The 22,327-nt window shown below is 45.6% G+C and overlaps 2 protein-coding genes across 6 annotated transcripts in view; one reads left to right on the top strand and one right to left on the bottom strand.

Annotated features, from left to right (window-relative positions):
* Positions 1-138: 138 nt before the first annotated feature.
* Positions 139-13,773, bottom strand: SLC33A1 (solute carrier family 33 member 1). Of its 4 annotated transcripts, XM_075157516.1 has the most exons (8): positions 12,929-13,773; positions 8,997-9,187; positions 8,160-8,344; positions 7,773-7,874; positions 7,095-7,212; positions 6,012-6,227; positions 3,877-4,074; positions 139-2,548 (listed from the first exon to the last, which is right to left on the bottom strand). In XM_075157516.1, exons 1-7 carry the CDS (start codon positions 13,680-13,682, stop codon positions 3,907-3,909), a joined length of 1,734 nt encoding a protein of 577 aa, XP_075013617.1. In that variant the 5' UTR covers positions 13,683-13,773; the 3' UTR covers positions 139-2,548; positions 3,877-3,906. The 4 variants fall into 4 exon arrangements, with proteins under 4 accessions (XP_075013617.1, XP_075013616.1, XP_075013618.1 ...); XM_075157515.1 differs by lacking the exon at positions 139-2,548 and having other exon boundaries at positions 2,643-4,074; XM_075157517.1 differs by lacking the exons at positions 139-2,548; positions 7,773-7,874 and having other exon boundaries at positions 2,643-4,074.
* A 643-nt stretch (positions 13,774-14,416) lies between these two features.
* The window catches only part of GMPS (guanine monophosphate synthase), a 28,865-nt gene continuing 20,954 nt past the window's right edge, over positions 14,417-22,327 (top strand). For both annotated transcript variants that reach the window (XM_075157513.1, XM_075157514.1), the window contains exons 1-2: positions 14,417-15,363; positions 21,126-21,307. In XM_075157513.1, the coding sequence (XP_075013614.1) occupies positions 15,337-15,363; positions 21,126-21,307 (209 nt within the window). In that variant the 5' untranslated portion in view covers positions 14,417-15,336. The remainder of the gene's footprint in view (positions 15,364-21,125; positions 21,308-22,327) is intronic.

The raw sequence follows: 22,327 nt of genomic DNA, 5'->3' as shown, positions 1-22,327 counted from the left end.
GCCTTGGTCTGGTTCGCATTTAAACAGAACCGGCGGTGACCTTAACCCTTCAAACCTGTCACACAACTCCTCTGATCCTGTGAAATAGCTCCCTTGGGGCGCTATCTTACGAGAAAAAACAACCTTGGAACATTCCTGTATTCATCATTGTTGTTTATTCTTTTTCCTTAGTTCAAAACTAACAAATATTTGGAATTCATTACCAAATGGCTCAAGCCAACCGTTTCCCTCAGCTGAATCAAATGCCCATCTGTGCAATGCACCTGTATGGTCTTCAAAGAAACACATGCATTGTAAGAAAATAACCTGACAAGGATATAAAACTGGATTTGTGTTGACACAAGTCTTCCATTGCAACCCAGTTCTAGGTTTCTACATGAACAGGCGGTAAATGAGACGATACCGGTAAGCTCACAACTCAGGATTTCAGAAAAAGCACAGATTTAGTTGGGAATTTATAATCCAAGGCAGCAAAACCCATACTTGAAACAAAACATTTTATCTAAGGTTCAAAGTAAAACAATTCTTAAATTACTGGCTATGAGGTAAGTTGGACAAGTAAATATTACCCCTGTAATTTTTTCAAAGACAGCGATATAGTTGTTAATTTTACTTTATTTACTAGGTGTGAACATTTTAACATTAAGTAATAAATATAGAAATAGTGCAAACTCTTGTTTTCAGGAAAAACATAACTTGTATCCAAACAACAACCTGGAAGCATACTGCTGACTGCTACAACTTGTATGTTGGGTAAAACGCTAAATAAAGAGCATTGTCTCATGGGGGCGTTCAAGAGAGTCAGACAATATCGGTGCCTGCAAAAACTCAGTTGCAGATGCTCTGCTTTCCCACAGTGGACTTGACAGTACTTACTTAGTGACAGAACTCTCTCATTTTATCAGATCAAAAATAATCTGAACACCCGCTCTTATCAGCCAGTTTAGAAACGCATTTATCACGTGAAACTACACTGAGAACACTCAGAAGACAATGAAACAAAACAACTTTACAGAAAACGAAAGAACTGTTGACAGTTGGCACCAGTGTCCGTAACAAAGACGAAACGTGGAGCTGGTATTTTAAAATAAGAGCTGTCGGTTGTGGTGATGGATATCGCACTGACAGCACCAAAGTTCACGGGACGCAGCTCGTCTCACAGCTTGTCAGACCTTAAACCTTGCCTTACGCTCCCTCTTTCTGGGCACTGGAATGACGGAATTGAATTTTGGAGCACCAGTATTTGCCTCTTAAGGATTTTGGGAAACAACAACAAACTACACTCGTGAGCGCGGGTGATGATGACTTTCCTGCGTAGTAAGTCCCCATAACGACACAGCCCTGTCTAACGGGCGCTGAAGGGGAGAGCCGTTCTCTGCCTCTCCTCCCCGTGCCCTGCTGCACTGACCCCTCACTCCACCCTCTCCCCTTCACAATGATCCTGCTCAGGGATTTAAACCAGGACAAACCTTACAGACTCTCAAGGAAGAGACTGGGTTGCTTCTTTCTTGTCTTTTTAAAAAGTTTTTTTTTAATGTTAAAGATGTTGAAGTCTACAATAATTTAATCTTTCAAAAAAAAAAAAAATTTCACTTTAAAATAGGGTTGGGAGAAAAAAAGTAGCAAGCCCAAAAGTTTACTGGTTCATTTCAGCAATCTGTTAATCAGCTGGTATAGCAGTAACATTTCTGACTTGTGTTACGAAGTAGTAACACCCGATAGATTAAAAAACCTAATCCATCAGTTCTTTCTCCAGCTTGAAAGAGGAAACAATTATTTAATTTAGATCACATTTCATATATATTACTACTGATTTGGAGTTTATGTTTAATTTTGATGTTGCCAAGTTTATCTAATGTACCAATTAAGCAATCCTCAACCCATCTTTATTAATAACAAGTTTCACTGGCACCTTCAGAAACAGTGAAACAAAATTGCAAAGTAAAAGCCAACTCTAATCCATCTATGAATTCATCTCCCATATTCTGCACTTGAGAAGTTTTTCCTCAAAGTCAGAAAAGTTAAAAAAAATTCTCTAGGTACGGACAAGATGCGATTAAAGTAAGTGGCCCACTGTTCCTGTACAGACACAGAACTGAAGTGGCTCATACAGAGTTAATCCAGTGGAGATGATCTGGCTGGGACCGAAAGATGCATCCACCTTCGACTACAAATCTCTGATATATTCTTGTATTCTTTGTGCTTATGCAGAGGTGAAATTGGAAGACTTTCAGTTTGGGGAGTAAAAACAACGTGATTTTATTTAGCTTGACTGATTTCCCTGCACAAACAAATTGTGAGAATGTGCTGTTGGTGGATCACAGCCGGGGGAGATGATGTACGCTCAGGGTTTGGCTTTCCACCACCCACCGTCAAGAGTGTCGCTGAGAAGGGAGAGGGGAAGAGACAGAGGAACAGGCTTCAGCACCCACGGAAGCACACGGTCACGCTGTCCTCTTCCGGAGGCCTTCTTACTCCTTATGTCATGTAGACACTTTGTACGCACCCACGTCCCCTCCCGTCAGCCAAAAGCTGATTTACTTTTTTCCTGAAACATACAGTAACAAAAGATCCACAGCCCCTTTGGAACACAAAGCTCAGGATGCAATACTTCCAATATTGACAAGGCAAGAAACACAGAATACCTTTCAAAGGTATTTTTAATAGTTTTCTTTTTTAATAATGATGTACCATATACATCCAACAACGTCCAAGTGCCCTCTCTCTAGGCGTACAGTACGCTTGCTGTACATCACTAAGGCACTCAGGAGGGAAGTCATTTTTGATCAATGCAATGGGAATGTTTCCACTACACAGCATCAGTAATAAATTTCTGTAGCAGCTCTACCACAGGATTTAGCTTGTTTGATTTATGTGACAGCAAGTCATACACCAACTCGCTGGGAATTTGGCAAGTTTGTCATCACCAAATCACTTTCAAAGGCACTGATCATCTTTTCTTACCCCTAGCTGGGAAAAGTCACATTTTTTCCACTGATTTTGAAACTGAATGTTCGAATTTTAGTGACATAGAGGAACCAATACTATCAAGTCATTCCCTCAAAATAACAACAGCCTTCCGAAGGCCTGCATGCCCTCTCTGTTTGAAACCTGCCTGTGTGCGCTAGCTGCTGCACGGTCCAGTTTACACCTTCAGGACTCAAGGCTTAGAGTATTGTGCGTTACCCTTAAGCCCTACCTTACAGCAGTTTTTCGTCAAGAAAGTACCTTGAATGTAAATCAAAATGCTTTGAAACAGCGGAAATAAATTAAACAAATGTAATTTGTTTATAAAAATATTTTCTTATAAATCTTTAAAGCTTATAAAAGCCAGAAAATACATTTAAAAGAATCTCTGAAACATTTCATCCTTTGAGGTGTGGTTACAGTTCAGAAAGTGAGAAGAAACAAAGCCCACAGACACTTTACATTTATCTTCCCACAAGGAATGCCGTAGTACAACACGCTTAACCTGCAAGTCAAAATGCCTTTGACATCCTTCTCCGGGTCAACTCCCCGTGTCAGATCATTTCTGCTTGAAAAATAAAGAGTTGGAACTTAGCTGACAATGCTGCTGTTTAGATGGACATGGCACAATTAGCTTTTCCATAGTTACTATATGGAAATTCGGACGTTGGTTATACCAGCAGCCACGACTCTGAAGCTGGAGCTCGGGGATATGTATGTAGTACATAGGTGCCATTTTTTAACAACTACTTTCTGAACTTACATTTTCATGTTGGGAGGTTGAGTGGTATCACATACAAACATACCACCGTCTCAGCCACCCGTTTTTTCAGTGATGTGGCATTTAAAAATACCTCTATTCCTCTTTATTGATTATGGGATATGTCTTTGTAATAAAACTAAAATGACCTTGCTAGTCCATCCAATATTTGAACTGCATCAATTGGTCCTCTTGCACTTCCACGAAGACTGTCCTTCGTCCTGCAGCTTTTTAAATTTTGGCCCAAGTAGGAACCACCAGCCAAATCCCAGAATGACACAGACGACGGATTCCACATAGTAACCGTCCAAGGTAGTAACACAGGAACCACCAGCTTTAGTGCAGAGCTGAAACAGAGAGGCAGAAGTTGATGCATTAAGTATTCTCTGGGAGATACAGAAACACAGACTTTTAGAAAGTAGGCATTAGATATCCACTGTTTTTTATTTTCTCTTGGTTATGACTAAATATACTTGTTTACTCTTCCTTGTTTCGTATGGAGTTAGTAAGAGACCATCAGTATGAAAAGTAACAAAACTGTTATAAAACATTTGGGAAATGGAGCATTGGCCCAAGGGGCTAACTCTAGAAAACAGAAACTGTCCAGCTGTCTCATGCTGGGCTGGAAGTGCAATCGCTGTTGTTAATCCCATGAAGAAAGATTTTTTTTTTTCCTCTCACCATTCAAACTGCTTCTTTAGAAATTATATACTTGCACCTCACCACACTGGGTCTGCAAATGGACAGTACAAAATGTTGCGTATTTCTGGGAAAAACATGCCCAGGACGTTTTTTAATTGCAGAACTGGAAGACAAAAACTCCAGCGTTTAAAGGGTAAGTGTACAGGACACGATCGTTCCTGCTATCGTTCAGCTTTCAGTACTGCTATATTCCCAAGACAAATCAATCCTCTGACTTGAGGTTCTGCCGGCATTTTCATTATTCTGAGATATGTCAAGATCAGATTAGGAATCATAGAATCATAGAATCATACAGGTTGGAAAAGACCTCTAAGATCATCGAGTCCAACCGTCAACCCAACACACTGTGCCCACTACACCATGTCCCTAAGCGCCTCATCCACACGTCTTTTAAATACCTCCAGGGATGGTGACTCCACCACTTCCCTGGGCAGCCTGTTCCAAGGCCTGACCGCTCTTTCAGTAAAGAAATTTCTCCTAATGTTCAATCTAAACCTTCCTTGGCGCAACTTGAGGCTATAAGGAATAAGAAGGGAATAATAATGGTGGTGGTGGTGGTGGAATATTACCAACTGGGAGGATGTGAGAAAAGATCAGAGGAGTGAGATGAAGGAGGAAGGACTTAAGTTCAGTAGAGACCCAGGCACAGAGAACCTAATTAGTGGCAAGCCAATGAGAGACAGGATGAAAAAGCAGACACTGCGGAAGCAGTTTCCCCTCTGCAACTGTAAAAACTGCAACTCCAGTTCAAACAAGTCATCTCTGACTCCTAGAACACTTTGTTCATTTAGAGAACCTCCACATCCCAAAAAGTCCTGGCATTCAAGAGTGAAATAAGTCTCAGTCATGAGTAGGGGGGGGGGGGAACAACAAAAACCCCCAAAACATTTCCACCGTTTCAAGCAGTCACGTTAAAATTTCTCATTTGCTCATGGGGAGGTGAATTTAAAACCTTGCTTTCCAGGCAGTTTTGCGTCCTGTTGTTTGATCTGTGTACAGTAGCAAAGCATGTTCTTTGTTCTCTTCCACAGGGCTCCCCAGAACTGGGAAGGCAGCCAGTCACGCCGCTCAATTTCACGTGGAAAGTGAAGATCAAAGATAGTGCACAAAATAACATCCCCGGAGAAGGTATCAAGGCATCCAGATAGGAAGCCTCTAGAAAGACAGAAGGAACAAAAACCTACCACACAACTTAAGGGACTTGAGGGACAGACAGCCTGCCAAGAACAGAGCGCCTAATTACACAACTCTGAACTTAGCAAGGCTTACTCTCAAAAATGTAACTGCAGCCTCCTTACACCACAGAGAATGTGGCACCAATCTAGTGCTTCCACCACCAGCTTTTCATCCCAGCCCAGAAAGAAATGGACAACTACTCTGCAACTGCAAATCTGGTACAGATGTTAGTTATTAAGATAAAAACAGACTTAATTTTATCAGACAGGAAAATTAGCTCCATCGGTGGGAAATTTTAAGCATAAGCTATATACAATGAAGGTTTTCAAAGGTGAAAAAAATGCTAAGAGAAGCCATTTAATCCATAAATAATTGAACAGGGACTTTCACAGCCTCCAAAACTTACTTCTGCAGCAACTGTAGTTCCACAGGTCTGTTCCTGGGCCCCTACACACTCTTTCACCGTGAGTGGGTCCACAAGCCAGAGTGCGACGGTGGAAGGCCAGTTTCCTCCCAGGTTTGACACAGTATTTAGGAGCGTCATGTAGGTTCCTCCAATCAGCGGATCACTGACTTTGGCATTGAAAGCCATTATTGCAACATACATGCTATACAGCGTGATCTATAGAAGAGGTAAGAAAACCCACAGGACGGTAAGGTCTCCCCAGTTACAGACAATGACAACTAAAAACCCTAACATAAAAACTGTTCTAAGAGATTACTTGAAGTTAGCAACATTGACTGAAAAACAATCCCCGCAGGTTAAAATTGCACAAGAGCGAAATTATTTCTGCAGTCTGTCTCTCTACTAACACCTCAGTGTTAGTAGAAGAGTAGCCTTGCCACTTGGTCTCAAGTCATGCTGAAACGAACCCAGCCTCACATGCATTGGAATGACTCAGGTTATCAAACTGAAACATGATAAGGCCAGATAAAATAACATGTAAAAATAACACTTTTGAATTTAAAATCAACTCTCAAGGCATTGCATACATTTTAGTTCTGATCCAAAGCCCAGTTTGTATCAGGCGTTTGTTTTCCAGGCCTTTGGATCAGATCCACTATGACATTCCTCTGAAATCAATAAAGTATTTTTTCTAGGATCAGGATCACATAAATTTGTGGATCTGCACAATAAGCACAATCATCATCATGCCTATGAAACTCAGTCAGAATGCTGGGATTCCTCCAACTTCACCATGCTTCTGAGCTTCTGCTTTTGGGGAAAAAAAAGCTGGGAAACAAAAGCAGATCTGGTCAACTAAAAGTAACTTCATAGAAGATGTTCAATGGAGCACATGGAAGAGGGAGAAACAATATTGGCAAGAGTATCGAAAGTAAATATAGCCATACAGCACAACAGGTCAGACTTAGAGGAATTCTAGTGTACCTATGGACAAAAGCAGATAATGGCATTTATAGTCCTCTCGTTGACTGATATGAAATACCCTCCTGTCCCCCTCCCCTGCCCACATACAGTGCGTGTTACCTGATGTAACGCATAACTCAACAATACTACAACATAGTAGTAGACAGGAAATCCTCCTTCGTGTTTTACTGTAGGAGTCCACCATACCAAAAAAGCAAATTCCAGACCAAGCAGTAATCTGGAGGAATAAGAAAGATAATTTGTAAGTCAAGTAATTCTCCCCAGGTATTTCCTTGATACAAACTGACTATCGAACATTTATACATACAGAACACATTAAAATAGTCTATATCTATCTTAGATAGAATTAGACATTAAATATTTGACAAGCACTGAAATTATAAACATTTTATACCTAAACAATTCTGTCTTCCACATAAACATAATTCACTACCAGATCTCCTATACTAGCTTTCTCCCCTGCCCCTTCACACAGAAATTTATTTTTTGTAGAAAGCAATGCACAAGATACCTAACCAAATTCAGCTGGAGTAACATCTACTCTCTTCTTTATTTTTTTTTTGCGAAAACATACATAGTTGCATAAGAACACATTATAGTAACAGCTACCTGTGACAGACATGTTACATGATTTACTGAGTAACAGCATTAGGTAATTTGCTGGATTCACTGGTTTTAGAATTCCATAAGCAAACTCCTATATAAAACACTTAACACAGAAATGAAATGTCTCCTTGTCTCTATCAAAATAATTCAGCTTCTTTTACTCTCAGTTACCTCAGTAAAGCATATCCAGTAGATGCGCCAAATGACTTGTCAATGCGTTCTGCCACTCTCACATTGGGAAGCACACGTAATTTTACAGATACAGTCCCGGATCTAGTCAGAATGACTCATGAATAAGGAACTATCGACACTGGAGCAGGAGAGTACTGCTCTGATGCTGTTGTATATGCATCTTAGAAACACCTCATGTTCCGCTTTCTTACACGTGTTACTACATGAATAGTCTTCAAGGCACAAGACACAGAGCGTTCAACTTACTATGAGAATTCTGACATACTTTCTTGTATCTGGAAGTTTAAGAGTTACACAAGAAATCCTACACTTGATCTGAATACGCAAATTACTACGTTCTGTCAAACAAGATTTGTTTGTTTTTACCTAAAAGGCATAGCTTTGTAAAATGTGTTCAGTGGCTGGGGGCCTGCTGTGTACTTGCTGATAATCAGAGGCAATATTATCTGTAAAGGAACCATTGGAACCGCTAGCAGAGCTAAGTGCTCTTTTGGGACGCCCTCTTCCACCAGCTTGAGTCCTGTTACAGCATCTGCTGCTGAAAATCCAACCTGCAATGGAAGTTAGACAAAATAAACTGGGGAAAGCAGTGATAGTTTGGCTAGAAATCCTGTTTACTCAGTATTAAGTAAATTGAGAAACATAATAGAGTACAATTCACTTTTGTGTCTCCTTTGATTTCCTAATCCGTTCTGAAACATGTTCTACACTTGCACACTCTTCTTGTCATCATTGCCAAAACTATACCATGAACATTAAACATAGCAATGATATTCACACCCATGCCTTAACTGCTGTCAATGTCCACGATGGCCAACAAGAAGCCATGGAAGCCTAGTTTGTACAGAGTTGCAGATTCTGGGAGTAGCATTTAGGTTAAAACATTTTCGGTACTTTTAACTGCAGGCTACATAAACAGCCTAACTGTTTAAATAAAAACAAATTACTTTACTACTAGATTGCAATCAAACTTCTCTTTAATGCTTAGTAAACGCTTATAAAAGCTCAAATGAATGTTTTCTGTTGTACAACCTTAGTTAGCACAATGATATAAGCAATTTTGTTTCAAATTTCATCTGAAAATTTGGAACTCTGATGACAACCGCTAGCAAAACAAAGAATTAAGTTACACCACAGGGACTCAGCAACCTTTCAGACACTCGTATCATCAGCACCTAACAATTCATGTATCTATTTACTCACTTTTGCTGTGAGAATCAAGAGACAGAAAGTAAGAACTGCCGGCATCTTGATTATTGAGAATAGCAGCCTGTATGTATCAGTGATGCCTTTCATTTCTTCTTTTGTTGGTGTCAGTTCCTTGTTTTCCTTTTTCAAAAGGGCAACTAGTGTAGTGGTAATTAAAAAGACAGCTCCCCAGAAAAACAGGAAATCTGGAGGGGAAAAAAAATTAAAATTAAAAAAAAAAATCTTTCTAGCAGCCACCATCAACACTTCATTAACAATTCACTAAGTATCTAAAATGCAGTTATTTTGCAACAATATAAACCTAATAATAAAAAATTGAAAAAAAACTTCACTCATTGACCCTCCTAAAAACAAGCAACAAAAGCAAACCACAAACACATAGCTGCACACACACAGTAGCTGACATAGCCCTCCCCTGCCCCTCACTCTATAACCACGTTTGCTTGAGATCTGAGACAGAAGAGCAGCAGCAAACCGTGTCACTGCCCTGGCGCTCTCTGTATTATTACCACAATGAGCGTGTTGGAGGAGAAACAGAAATAAAAATGAAAATGTTGAAGAATTACACATACGATCACCAAAAGCTGATCAAGGAGGAAAAACCACATTTAATAGTTATAAGACGGGGAAAAAGCTTCAGAGGAAGAAGTCGTTCACAACTCTCCAGCTGATTTACTGTGTAGTCATGTAACTATTCTATGCCTCAGTTCTATACTCCCTATATAATACCTATCTACCATCTGAAGGAAACAGAGATTTATACTTACGAGTGTAAAGATGTCCCGATGAAACTTTTTAGAGGGTCACTCAAATATGTCTGTTTTAAGTGGCTATTATACTTCCTAACTCTTAAGTGCTCTATTTTAAGCTGATATAATATTTGCTAAATTGTGGATTTGAAGGCAGGAATAGTAAAAACACATCAGTATTTTATGGCAAGTACTTTTTGAGTTAGTGAATGGATTAATCTAAGATAATCCTATCCTCTACCTTTATGAAAGAGGCAAGAAAGAACTCAGTAACATGCAGAGGGTAAGACAGAAGTAGCCTTTTATCTTCCTGGTCACGAGCAACTCCTGAAGTCTCATGGTGACTTGAAAATAAGCAGCGAGGGCTGGTGAAAGGGCAAAGACACTGCGAAGATTTAGGCAATTATTAGCTGCTTCTTACGCACAGGAAGAGAACAAGCACAACAAGCATGGAAGAAAACATGGAAAGACTACTTTATCTATATCCTAGCATTCTCAGTGTAAAAGAAAACAAGGTGTTTCAAACCATTTTCTGCTGCTTCCACGTCAGTTACTTTTCCCTTTTCTAAAGAAAAGGAGAGAAGATCTCATAACAAATGCTGTCAGATTGCTCCCTCCTCTTAAAAAAAGGTACCCTGTACATATATCTTTAAGTAAAAGATGAGTTTTCAGAGAGTCATGCTAATCGCACCTACTGTCTACAAAAGACATACAGGAGTGGTGCTCTAATAATAGCACTAAGCATTATCACTGCAGTGAGAGGCCTACAGTGCGAGGACGGGAATAGAAATAGCTTTGAGCATCATCGCATGAATACTCCTGATCAGGTCAGCGCTGTCAGCTGCAATACAGCAATGGCTGGATTAGCAAAAAAAAAAAAGAAGAAAAAAGCAGCCATATAGGCCACTAACAGGTTACAAGCAAAAGAACCTTAAAATTATAGTTTACACAAAGCATTTCCAGCATAAAGTTTCTGGTGCCACCAGCGCTGCCTGGCCCCATCCCTATTTTGGGGATGCCTCTATACCATTACTAGCAAAATAAACCACTGTGTTGGGGCAAAGCAAACTTTTGAACTAGATCAGGGACAGACCAGGCTGGAAAATAACCATCAACGAGGTGTGTGTGAGGGAACGGGTGTTTCATCACAACAGCTTTAAGTAATTCTAAAGCTACACATCTCTTCCCAGGAAAAAGGGCGCTCCACAGTCACTGGCTCAGATAACTCTGGGCTGCCTTGAAGGGGCACCTTCTTCCTGCACTCCTGCTTTACCTCTCTTCCTTCACGCTGGGACAGGCATATACGTGACTGCAAACAACTAATGCTGTTGCTTCTCAACAACTTGAAGTTGACTTGGGATCATGAAGTGTTGACTTGTTCTTTCCCTAGCGCTGGCACTCAGCCTACGACAAAAGCGTTCAGAGATCTGGACAGGCAGAAAACCATTCACCTTTTCAAACTGTAAAGTTTTCTGCTGCTTTAACTGCCCGAACCGGTTCACCACGAGCCCCGTTACAACCAGCGCTAGGACCAAAGATCCGCTCTCCTCATTTCAGTAAGCAGGTTTACAGTACTGCTCTACAGCTGCTTCAAGAGAAACGTGGACACAGCAAATTGTGCCGTACAGTCACATGAACAAGGGAACAGAAATCCCTTGCAGCCAGTTTACCACCAAAAAAAACCATACCCTGCAACTATAGTGCCAGAGCTATTTGCTTTTCTTACTCCACCCAGGTTAGTACTCCAGGACAAGTTAAAGAGGCTGCGTTGGTGTTTTTTGGGTGGTAAACTGGCTGGTGGTAAATTATTTGGGATATTTTTTTTTTTTCCAAAGACAGCACTCTTGTAATAGTAACAAATCCATTTATACAAACAATACTGAGAAAAAAAGACAACAAAAAACCTTGACAGCGGAGGTAAGTATAGACAAACCAAGCTCTCTTAACTACACTAGTGATTTGCAAGTTGCATCAGCAGTAAAAGACATCAGTCTGCCACTGGAGCAATAAGGAAGAGACACGCCAGCACTGATGAACTACACAGTAAGGGAAAACAAAGGAAAGCAATAAATCAGCAGGGTTACTTTGAGGACTACTCTATGCCTGTCAACATATAGACCAGACATAGGGTAATCAACAGGAAGGAAAGAGGAAGACTAAGTCAGCAATTGTGATAGCTGCATGGACAAAATAAGTACAGCAGTCTTGGAAACCGATATCCTGATTTATCAATAAGAAAGGTACAGGATAGAAAGCGAAAACTAGCCTTTAAACAACAATTCAACTCAGTTTTGGCATACCTTTTCTCTTGCATGATACAGGCAGAGCAATCAGAGGGAAAAGAAACTAAAACGGTGAGAATTTACTCTTCATTGCTAGCCATAGTTACTTTGAGACCGCAATCAGCAGTGGTGCCAGTTTTTCCTGTCATCCCATAAGCTGAGCTGGCTAAACTCAACCTTTCAACCAAAAGATGCATTTTAAGCATTTTCTAGGTAATACACCGAACATCAACCACCACATACAACCTTCGTGAAAAAAAAACATCAAATAATCCAAAAACCACCAAACAGAAGACATCCTTACACTAACAGCTAGTTAGGGTTGGATTACCAGACTCCATTTAATTCATTAAAGAGGAAACAAAATCCCCCCTTAATTTACTACAATAACGCTTTCCTTCAGAAATCGGCTACGTGGCCAACCCTGAGCACTTGTCATTTCTACTTCTGTGAACAATACCATCTTGGAAGAGTTGATTTTTTTTAAATTTCCCCTTTCCTTCCTCCCAGAAGATGTTCTTAAAAGGCTTCCTTAAAAAGAGGCAAAGCTTTTGGTTTGTTTGGGTTTTTTAAAACAATGACGTACTCCATAGTCATTAAACTACGGAAAAAAAAAAAATTGTCTCCAAAGTGCTTAGGTCAGCCAAGATAATGACAAGGCAGGTTTCCCACACTCTTAAACCCAGAGAAGCCTGGCAGTTCAGTGCATGTAGCAGTGGACTCCGCCAGCCTCCCGGCAGGCTGTGCTTGCTCATGGGCAGAGGACAAAGCAAACCTGCTCAGTTCACAGCACCAAGCCACTGCTTGCTCTGAGCAGAGCTTTGGTCCAGGCTCAGGGAAGAAGCATCCCCATGCCAGCATCAGCACGCACATGCCGGCGGTACCCAGGCAGTACCTGAGAGCGTAACAATCCCTTGGGGCTGGGGCTGGAACCGCAGGTACTTGTTGCAGAAGGAGGCCGACTCGAGGGCCAGGAAGAGGACGTTGCCCAGGAAGTAGCCGGCCGTCTGGCCCACGGAGTTGCAAGTGGAAGCATAGCCCACGTTCTCCCTGGACAACATGGTGAGGGCCCAGCCATCCACCGCAATGTCCTGTGTTGCCGCCAGGAACTCGAAGAGGAAGAAAGTCACAGTGAGGGCCACCACGTCGGGGCCCCGGCCCTCCCCGTCGCCCAGCAGCACGTCCACCTGGGTGGACATGTAGATCATGAAGACCCCCAGGACGTACTGCGTGGGCACCAGCCAGGACTTGCGGCGGCCGAAGCCCCGCAGGTAGACGGCGTCCACCAGGGGGGCCCAGAGCAGCTTGAGGCTGAAGGGCCAGAAGACGAAGCTGAAGAAGGCCTGGTCGGTGTAGCTGGCGCTCTTGCTCTGCAGGATGAGGGGGACGCTGCCCGCCAGTCCCAGCGGGATGCCCTGCAGCACGTACAGCACCAGCAGCAGCAGGATGCTGCCCAGCTCCGCCCGGCACCCCCGCGCCCCCCGCGAGCCCGGCTCCGGCGGGAGCAGCGCCTCGGCCTCGCCGCCCGGCAGCCCGTCCCCACACAGCGCCAGGACGGGCGGCACCTCGCTCCTCACGTCCAGGCAGTGGTGGTGGCTCCCGGCCCGGCGTTGCCGGCCGCCCTCCTTGGCCGCGATGGCGGGCGACATGTCTCCGGCGCCGGCGGCGACCCGGGGGCCGAGCTCCGCCGCCCGCCGCTGAGGAGACGCCGCGCACCGGCCCGGCCGCCGCCGCCAACCGCCGCCGCCCCGCCCCTTCCGGGCACGCGGGCGCTGGCCGCAGGCGTGGCTGCGTCTCATTGGTTCTCCGCAGAGCTACGTCGGGCGACCGCCCCGCCCCGTGCCGCTCAACCCTGACTGACCGGCCCCGCCCCGCCGGGCTGCCCGCCGCCACCGTCCCCGGGCGGGAGCGAGTCGGGTCAGCGCGGCGGCGAGCGGTGCACAGGCCCGGGCCTGGCCGGGGCCGCTGCGGGAGGCGGCGTTAGGGCTCGCCGGTGAGCGCGGTGCACGCTAGCGGTGGGACGGCGAAGCGGCGGGGTGGAGAGGGGAGCTGCCGGGTTTTCCTGGACCGCCGCCGGTCCGGCCTGGCTCTGCCGGGAGCCCGGCCCTGCGGGGCTGGGAGAGCTGCCGGTGTGCGGCGTATTTGAAATGGGGGCTCCGCAACGCGCACACAAACCCCCGGCCGCTCTCAAACGTTCTTCAGCGGGCGCGCACCCGCCACAGGCTGGTAAACGGCGTTGCTAAATGATCGGTACGCAGTAGGTGAATAATAAAAATTAAGTTCCATTTTTTTCGCTCTTTGGCTCTCCTGTACTAACAGAAATAAAAATCAGTAAGAACCAAGGTAAGCGAACGTTACTTTTTTCCCCCATTCTTTTGCCCGTTATTTATCCAGTTGCATGATAATTAGACCATCAGAAACACATTTTGTGTGTCTCACTTCTGTTTTTAATGTTTGAAGTAGTCTTCCTTTTTTTTTTTCTTTTTTACTTCTTAAAAGACCCATCGCAGCCATAATGCAATTAAAACATTTAGAACAAAAATTGCACACTGACGTTATCCTTAGGACAAAATTGCTTGGAATCTGACAGTGGAGCCAGATGCGGGTTTGTAATTCCACGTGTAACTGGAGTTCTTATACTCACACCTTTCCTCATTTCCCTAAGTGAGAAGACTAATAATCTTAAAAGTTCAGAAAAGGGTTTCCAAAGTATTTTGGGAACACTACGGGGAGACTTTCATTGATGTAGTTACCCTCCTCAGCGTCTTTTAAGGAATCCCACCCGAGCAGAAACAGAAGATGCACTGTATACCGTACAATATTAACACACAGAAAAACACTTAAAGTCTCAGTTTCTGCCTTCGTTTGTACCTTTTAAACGGACCGAAACGAGCCCCGGGAGCTCAAATACCGTAAGATGGGTTCGATCGGCGGGGACGTGCACAACGCTTTCGAGTTGTGCGGGCACCCCCGGCGCTAAGCGCGCACAGAGCCAGGCGCGGTGGCCCGGGGAAGGGAGGCCGGGCTGCGCTGCGGCCGCCGTCCCACACAGTCCCCAAATCCCGCTTTCTGACCCCAAAGCCGCTGGCCGGGCCCTGCCCCGCGCTCCGCCTCTTCCGCCGGAGCGGGGCCGGGCCGGGGCGGCTCCTCCTCCCCGCGGCGGAGGCGCAGCCGGGCGGCATTAGCTCATCTCGGCGCGGCGGCGGCGGCTCCTCGCGGCCCTTTCTTCCCCCTCCCCGCCTCGGGGCCGCCCGCCCGCCGCTTCCCGCCGGTCGGAGGTGGCGCCGCGCCCCGGCAGCCCCCATGGCCCTCTGCAACGGAGACGCCAAGGTCAGTGCCGCCGCGCTCCCCCCCGCCGTGGCCCGGCCCGGGACGCTGCCCGCCCGCGCGGGCCTGACGGGCGCTTTGTGCCGCGGCCGCTGGGCCCGGCCTGGCCGCCGCCCCGGCCGGCGGGCACATGGCGGGGCCTGGCCTTCCCCCGCCGCCGCCTCCCGGGGGGCTGCGGGCGGCCCTGCGGCGCCGAGCAGGCCGGGGTCCGCGGCGGTGGCCCGGGGAGCGGGGCCGGGCGGCTGTGGGTGTGGGGACCGCGGGGGGCCGGTGCCTGCCTGCCGCCTGCGCGGGCAGCTGCCCGCCTCCCCTGCCCCCCGCTCGGCCGCGGTTGCTCTGAGAAAACCAATTAATTTCACAATCCGGATTTGGGTTTTTTAAGCGTTGGGTCACGGCGTGGCCGAGCCCGCCTGGGCCGGGTCTGTCCAGTGCCTTGCGGCGCCTCCGGGGCGAAACCGAAGCGGGGCTCCCCGGGGTACGGCCAGCGCCTTTCCCAGCAGCCGGCCACGCTGCTTGGGCGTCGCGTCCCGACGAGAGCGGTCACTCGTTCAGCCAGCTTGAGAGAAAAGCTGGTTTGCTTAATTGCCGCAGAAGCGGGCAGGCTTGCCCGCACCAGCCCGCACCAGGGCCCGCTGCCTCCGTCCTGGTGACCCCGGCATCGCGCTGCTCCTCAGCCTCCCCCCGTGCCCGGTTTGCAGGGACAGTGGCAAGAAAGAGGTGTGTCGGCGTGGCCCTCGCGTGTCGGGGTAACAAAATGGCTCGTGTGCCTTTAGGAAGTTGAAGTTTTTTCTTGATAATGCAACTTCTGAACCAAAACGCTGCAAGTTGTCTCAAGCTGCTTCTGTAGCAGAGTAAAAGCCTTGTTCTAGACTCTTTATCTAGGTTGCGAGAAAACGTGACTCTGAGGGGTTTTTTTAGGTGCTCAGTTGGTCCCTACTTAAGTTTTCTGACACACTTTTCCCTGACCATCGACACAATCTCCTTTCCTGGCCGGGGCTGCTCTTGAGGGCCCCTGGGGTGGTCGCACCCCGAGCTAGCTATGCGATGCGAAGCTCATCTTCCATGAACCACGCTCTCGCAGGAAGCGGGTAACGAGAGCGGTTTCCGCAGGGGGCTGGGTCCCAGCGGCCATTGGAAATCTGCATGCGACTTATGTAAATTAAAGTTTGTCTGAGATAACGGGTTGGGGGCTCTCTTATCAGCCTCGGAGGATTGCCTGAGTTTGAAGGAGTTACTTTCCTGTTATACTTTGAAAAAATATGGGTAAGCGTTCTTATACCTGCTTAATTTTAATACCACAGGGAAACAATTAAACTCTTGTAAAACCTGTGCTGGCTTGAAAGTGCCAGATCAAGGCTCCTGGTTTAGGCTTGTCCTAAGTTATTAGTGTGGGTGAAAGCTCAGGGCTGAGGGCTTGGGCAGAAGGGCTGCTGCCGCAGACCGGGCTCTGCCAGGTGCTTCTTGGTACTCCAGAATATGACTGTTCTGTATGTTAATGTGTTTTATAAATTGCATTAATGAAAATCCTGCGTGTGGGTGTGTGAAATGCTGAAAGATTCCCTGATTCTGCAGAAGTGGGCTCTTAGGAACCTGCAAACTTAGTTTAAAGCACTGGGTAGGTGCACCGAAGAATAAGGTACGTGGTGTCCTTAGCTGGTAATGCAAGCCTGATGGCACGTCTCCTACCACCATTATAGAACTCATAATGATTTTTTTTGACACAAAAAACCCCAGCAGCGATGGAAGCTTTTTTCTTCCAGTGTTACCAAGTGTTAGAGCTGAAATGATGGGTCGAGGCTGACCCTTGCCGCGGCAGTGCAGTCGGAGGTGGCGATAGTTCAGGTGGCTCTCGGGACCTCGGTTCCAGGTCTTGGGTTTGTGAAACAGCGGGCAAACACCAGGCTGGAGGTACAGCGTTTTGATAGTGTAATCGCTTTATTTGTTTCATCAGTCGTAGAGAACAGTAGGAATCTTTCATGTATGAGGTGGTTTTCAGGGTGACTCTTGTGATTTTAATTAGCTGAATATAGACTTTTTGCCCCCCATTTTTCTCTTGGCCTACTCCAGTCCCACTCTGTTTTCTTAGTCCTGCCCTCGGGACATCGGGCTGGTGCCTCTGCTCTGCCCCAGCACCTGCACCGCCTTGGTGCTGTCAAACCAGCTTCGACAGAAGTTCTCAAAAACAGCAAGTTCTCCAGATTTTTGTGAAAATAGACCAGGAGAAGACAAGGAACTCTAGTTATACCCCTACTGAGGGGAAAAAGAGCTTTTATTAGAAACTGGAGAATCCCTGCTAGGCAGAGGTGCTGGCTCCATAAGCCCTGTCCCGGCAGGGGCTGGGCTGTCGTATCCTCTTCATCTTTCTCCTGGCACGTGTATGGCATACAAACGCGTGAGCTAAACTGCCATGTTGGCCGCACGTTAACAGCATCTGTTCTTTTTTTGATTTTATTAAATTAAGTTTCCCTTATTAAATTTGGATTCAAAATCTCTAGCCTTGGAACGGTGCCTTTAAATAAATAAAGCCAGATCCTGTACTGACTTACTGCCTTTCTCCTTCCTCTTTTTCCATGTGATTTACGGTAGCGTTTCTATTGGGCTTTCTTCAGAGCTGAACCTCCTCACAGTTCTACTTTAGTTCAAAAGCGAAATACAAAAACTCCTCTGATGCAGTCCGCGTGGTGATAGTCGCCTGTGCTAACTCCCGGGATGGGGCTTGCTTGGATGTATGCTGGGGGTGTGCTGCAAGGATGCCTACAGGAGGAAGGGACAGCGGGCAGTGCCCTGTGTAGTACTGGGAGAAAATTATTTCAGCCTGTAGTTTATTCTAAGCCCACATCTAAGGGAGCAGCGAGTTATAAGGCCGATTGAATAATTGTTTTTTTTCTGGTGAGATGCATGTTGCCTTCCTCATCTCACATGTTCCCCGCAGGGAGATCTGCGTTGCTCAATGGATGCAGTGCTTTTACTGGATTTTAGCCCAAATGCCCTTAGCATCATCTGAGGACAGACCTGAGCTATGATTAGACACTGGCTTTTGAGATTTTGGGAGGGTATTAATGGACGCCCAGTGAAACTCGGGCGATGAGCTATTACTTGAAGCCTTAAACAGCCATCTTCCAGGGGCACAGAAACGATTGAGAAGTAATTCTCATGTTGATGCAGTTACCTGTGAAAGCGTTCCTCTGATCGTTGTGCAAAATGATGCTGTACTTGGCCGGAGCGAAGCAGCAGGGGCGGCTCAGCGAAGGGGTTTGCCAGCGCGGGAGCCGAGTGCGCACATCTGGGTGACTGCAGCGCAGAGGCTTGTCCCGTTCGTCCTTGTGACGAGGGGGTATGTGTCACTGTCCTGCTTTCGCTGAGGAGAGCTAAGGAAGGTGCAGGTTCGGTTGAGGTACAGACCTACTTATGCCGCCTTATGCAATGTTTCTCAAACTCCTGCCAATGTAACTTTGAGCTCTTCTTGTTTTCACGTGGGTGTCAGCCCCTCAGCTGTTGCTTGGGCCCGGGAAACTACACCTGACTGCTCAAAGCAGCTCGGTGCCTTCAGGGTAGGGCGCTGGAAACAGGGTTTATTTCCTAGCTACAGATGTAAATGCTTGGCCATCGGGCCAGCTGAGCTGATGCCAGCTATAACTTGGTTGTAGTATTTTTTACAGTGAAGTGTAAAAGCTGCCTTCACGGAGTTGTACTACTTGCTTCTTACTCATTCTGCAGGTTTTAGGGGTGGTCTGCAGGTTGGGAAGCGCTAGGGTACGACGCGTGGGTAGCACTGCTGGCAGGTGGGACTCATCCGTGCGAGGGCTGGCTACGCACCCGTGGCTCGCTGGGGGTCTGGAGGGGACTGCTTACATCCCACCCTGGTCTCTTGCGGGTGGAAGTGGGCAATCTCAGACACCAAGCCGAGAGGGCTGCAGAGCTCTGTCCCTTTATGGTGCAAGCTACAGCACGTGCTCTGAAACAATTAAAGACTTTTAATAAGGAATAGTCTTTGCCACAAGATGGGATCAGGAAAGAATAAGGATGTTGGTCTTTCTCACAAGAACTGCTAATTTAGAAATTGCTGGGTGAAAATGCCCAGAGTTACTCTAAAAGTGATTCTCTCCCTTCACTGGAAGGGAAGACAGTTCTGGTGACCTCTCTCCATCTGACCAGGGGGTTTGAAGGGGCGTTTGCTGCTGAAATCTGCTCTCCTCCAACGCGTGTCCTTTTTGTTGTGTAACCCGGGACTAAAAAGTCTTTAAGAGCTCCCCATCAGGCACACTCAGCTACCAGCTGAGGGAAAGAAATTAAGTCGCTGACTCTAACCTGGATTTAGGCTTTTGAGGGATTTAGCACTATTTTTTTCTGCTTATGTCCTCTAATTCAGATAAAACCTTTTCCAGCTAGTGTAAACTTTGGAAGTTTCCAGCATGCTTGCCTACCTTGACTAATTTGAAGATGGTTATCTGAGGTGTCTCTTGGTAGCCGAGGAAGAAAGCTCAAAGGCAGCCTTTGCTGTGTATTTGTTGGGGAGAATGTGTCCCAGCAGGATGATGCTCTCCTCCAGAATGACCTGTGGTTGATGTAGGACCCACATGGAAATACCATGGCACGCTGCAGGCTGCCCCGGCGTCCTTCGGACCCCGAGCAGCAGCGGTGGAGCCTCCCGTGAGCCCTGGGTCGAAGGATGTGTTGCCTGATACAAACACGCAGAACAACTCCAACATGCCATAAGTAAAACTTGAAATGGTCGTAAGCTTCAAGATGCGTTTTGAGGCAGTGTTTGCCAAAGTAAAACCCTTCCCAGTTTTTCCTTCGTCAGACGACATTGGCAAGGAAACAGTGTAAGCTTCAAGTTAAGGGAGAAACACCCCCAAAGTAAGGAATTTCTTTAAGCAGCAGAATTTTTTCTGCATGAATTTCTTGGTGTCTTACAGTGCGGTTGTGTTCACATTCTTCCCTGAAGATCCTCCGATAAGGACACTTCCATGGAATAGCTGCCTCTTTTCACAATTTCTTTTAAAAAAACAAGAAACTTGTCCTTGCGTTTTCTAGCCCTCTTTCAGATTTAGTGAAGTTGGCCAACCAATTCAAATGTGTTGGGGTCAAAGAGAACCATTGCTTTGTTCCGATGTGCAATCTGCTTGAATGCTGCATTCAAAAGTTGTTTTTCTTTTTTTTTTTTAATCATTTAGCAGAGACATTTGTTCTCAATTTCTCCTTTTTATTCTCTCCAGGAGGTAATGTCAAGTGAAAGTTCAGCGTATGAGGCAGTGTGATGGGGAAAAACATTTTTCTTCTGACTTTGCACTGTCCCGCTTTGCTTGAGAAAAAGACACATGCTCTTAATTATCATAGGGTGTGCTGGGTTTTATATGGAACTGTAAAACGGAAAAAGCTGGAGTGGCTGTAGCGGTGAACAGGGCATATGACTTCTTATTTATGGAAAGCTCTGCCTTCGTTAGCTTATTAGCATTTTTCTTCCCTAACTTGTGCCCTGTTTGTTTTGGGGGATGGGGATGTCATGTTTGTATGGCTGCTTGGGAGGGATGTGCTGTGTTAATGTATAGCCCCTTTATCTTGCCAGTGCATCTACTGGTCCTTACAAACTCGAGGATTTTTTCATTTAGAGGTTTCTTGGCTAGTCTTTATCATTTTAATCATAAATTAACATATAGGCAACCTTAGCAAGCTTTGCAGATGTTAGTTGTTAAGAGATCTGGCTTAAAGTCTGCGGTCTGCAATGTGTCACCATAAAGCGCTGACGTGAGTGATGTTCGCAGCCGGAGAACGCCGGAGGAGAGCTCAAGGATGGGCAGCACCACTACGAGGGAGCCGTCGTCATACTCGATGCCGGAGCGCAGTACGGGAAAGTCATAGACCGTCGGGTGCGCGAGCTGTTCGTCCAGTCGGAGATCTTCCCTTTGGAGACGCCAGCCTTTGCAATCAGAGAACAAGGGTTTCGGTAGGTGGTTTCCTGCGATGCCTCTGCCTGTATGTTCTGCTTGTTCTCCTTTCCGTGTAACGGTATCTGTGGATGTTGGCAGCGGTGGTAATTGCCCGGGCTTTTATGTGCAATAGCTTTCATTGTAATGATGTTAATGATTGCATCTTTAGCTTATCCACAGAAACACGTGAGTTTTGCTGGGGAAACCTGTGCAGCAAAATAAATTTTGTATATTTGCTTCTTAATGCCTTAATGTCATTTTAATCATTTCCATTTGTAAGTATAATTTAGGAGGTGGCATTTTACATATGTATCTGCAAAAATTTAGATGATCTTGCTGTTTTACCTGTTAAACTAGGGTAGCTATTAATCAAGAAAACAAGTTTTGTGAGTTTCTAAAAATGATTTTCTTAGCTTAATTAAAAAAAAATTAAGTAACTAACTTGGATACTGAAGATATTGTGGTAAATCATGCCAAACTCTTTCTGGGAAGCAACTAAAAAAACTAACTGAAACTACCACTCATTATTTGCAGCAAGAAAGGTCTCACAATTATTTAGTACTTTGTACGTTTCTTTTTCTTGTTTTATTAGGCTTACCAGGGTATGCCTCTTTTGTGTGGGGCAAATAAATACCCTGAAGTCTACAAATTATCAAAGACCTTAGTTGTCAGTTTGGTACAAATCCAGAAATACGATGCATGTGTGCTTCTCGGTTGTGCTCGCCAACAGATAAAACAGTGCTTTGCTGCAGAATTGCATTTTTCTAATCAATGATAATTAGTTAACCAGTAACCATTAGTTTAGTAAGTCAAATAGGACCTTATTGATCTCTTCTGAAAACATGGAGAACAGAAAACCCAGGAACTGCTGGATCTATCCAGCAAAGGTAGCTGTTGTGTGAAGAATTTCTCTTTCAGAAATGTTCTGAAAAATACCTTCTCTTGTCAGATCTTGTTTATAATTCTCCAACAATCAAGCCTTTAAAAGGTGGACATACCTAATTACAGGTTTAAAAAGAATTCCTGCATCTCCTGTG

This window comes from Calonectris borealis, chromosome 9, assembly GCF_964195595.1.
Source record: "Calonectris borealis chromosome 9, bCalBor7.hap1.2, whole genome shotgun sequence".
In the NCBI taxonomy this organism is placed as follows: domain Eukaryota; kingdom Metazoa; phylum Chordata; class Aves; order Procellariiformes; family Procellariidae; genus Calonectris; species Calonectris borealis.
The sequence above is the reverse complement of the archived record's forward strand: the minus strand, read 5'-3'. Positions and strand labels throughout refer to the sequence as shown.

Coding starts and splice junctions, on each gene's coding strand:
- SLC33A1 (XM_075157516.1), bottom strand. CDS start 13,682: ATGTCGCCCGCCATCGCGGCCAAGGAGGGCGGCCGGCAACGCCGGGCC. Junction 7,875..8,159: donor TACAAAGCTATGCCTTTTAG/GTAAAAACAAAC, acceptor CATTCTGACTAG/ATCCGGGACTGTATCTGTAA. Junction 4,075..6,011: donor GAACTACAGTTGCTGCAGAA/GTAAGTTTTGGA, acceptor TCTCTGTTTCAG/CTCTGCACTAAAGCTGGTGG.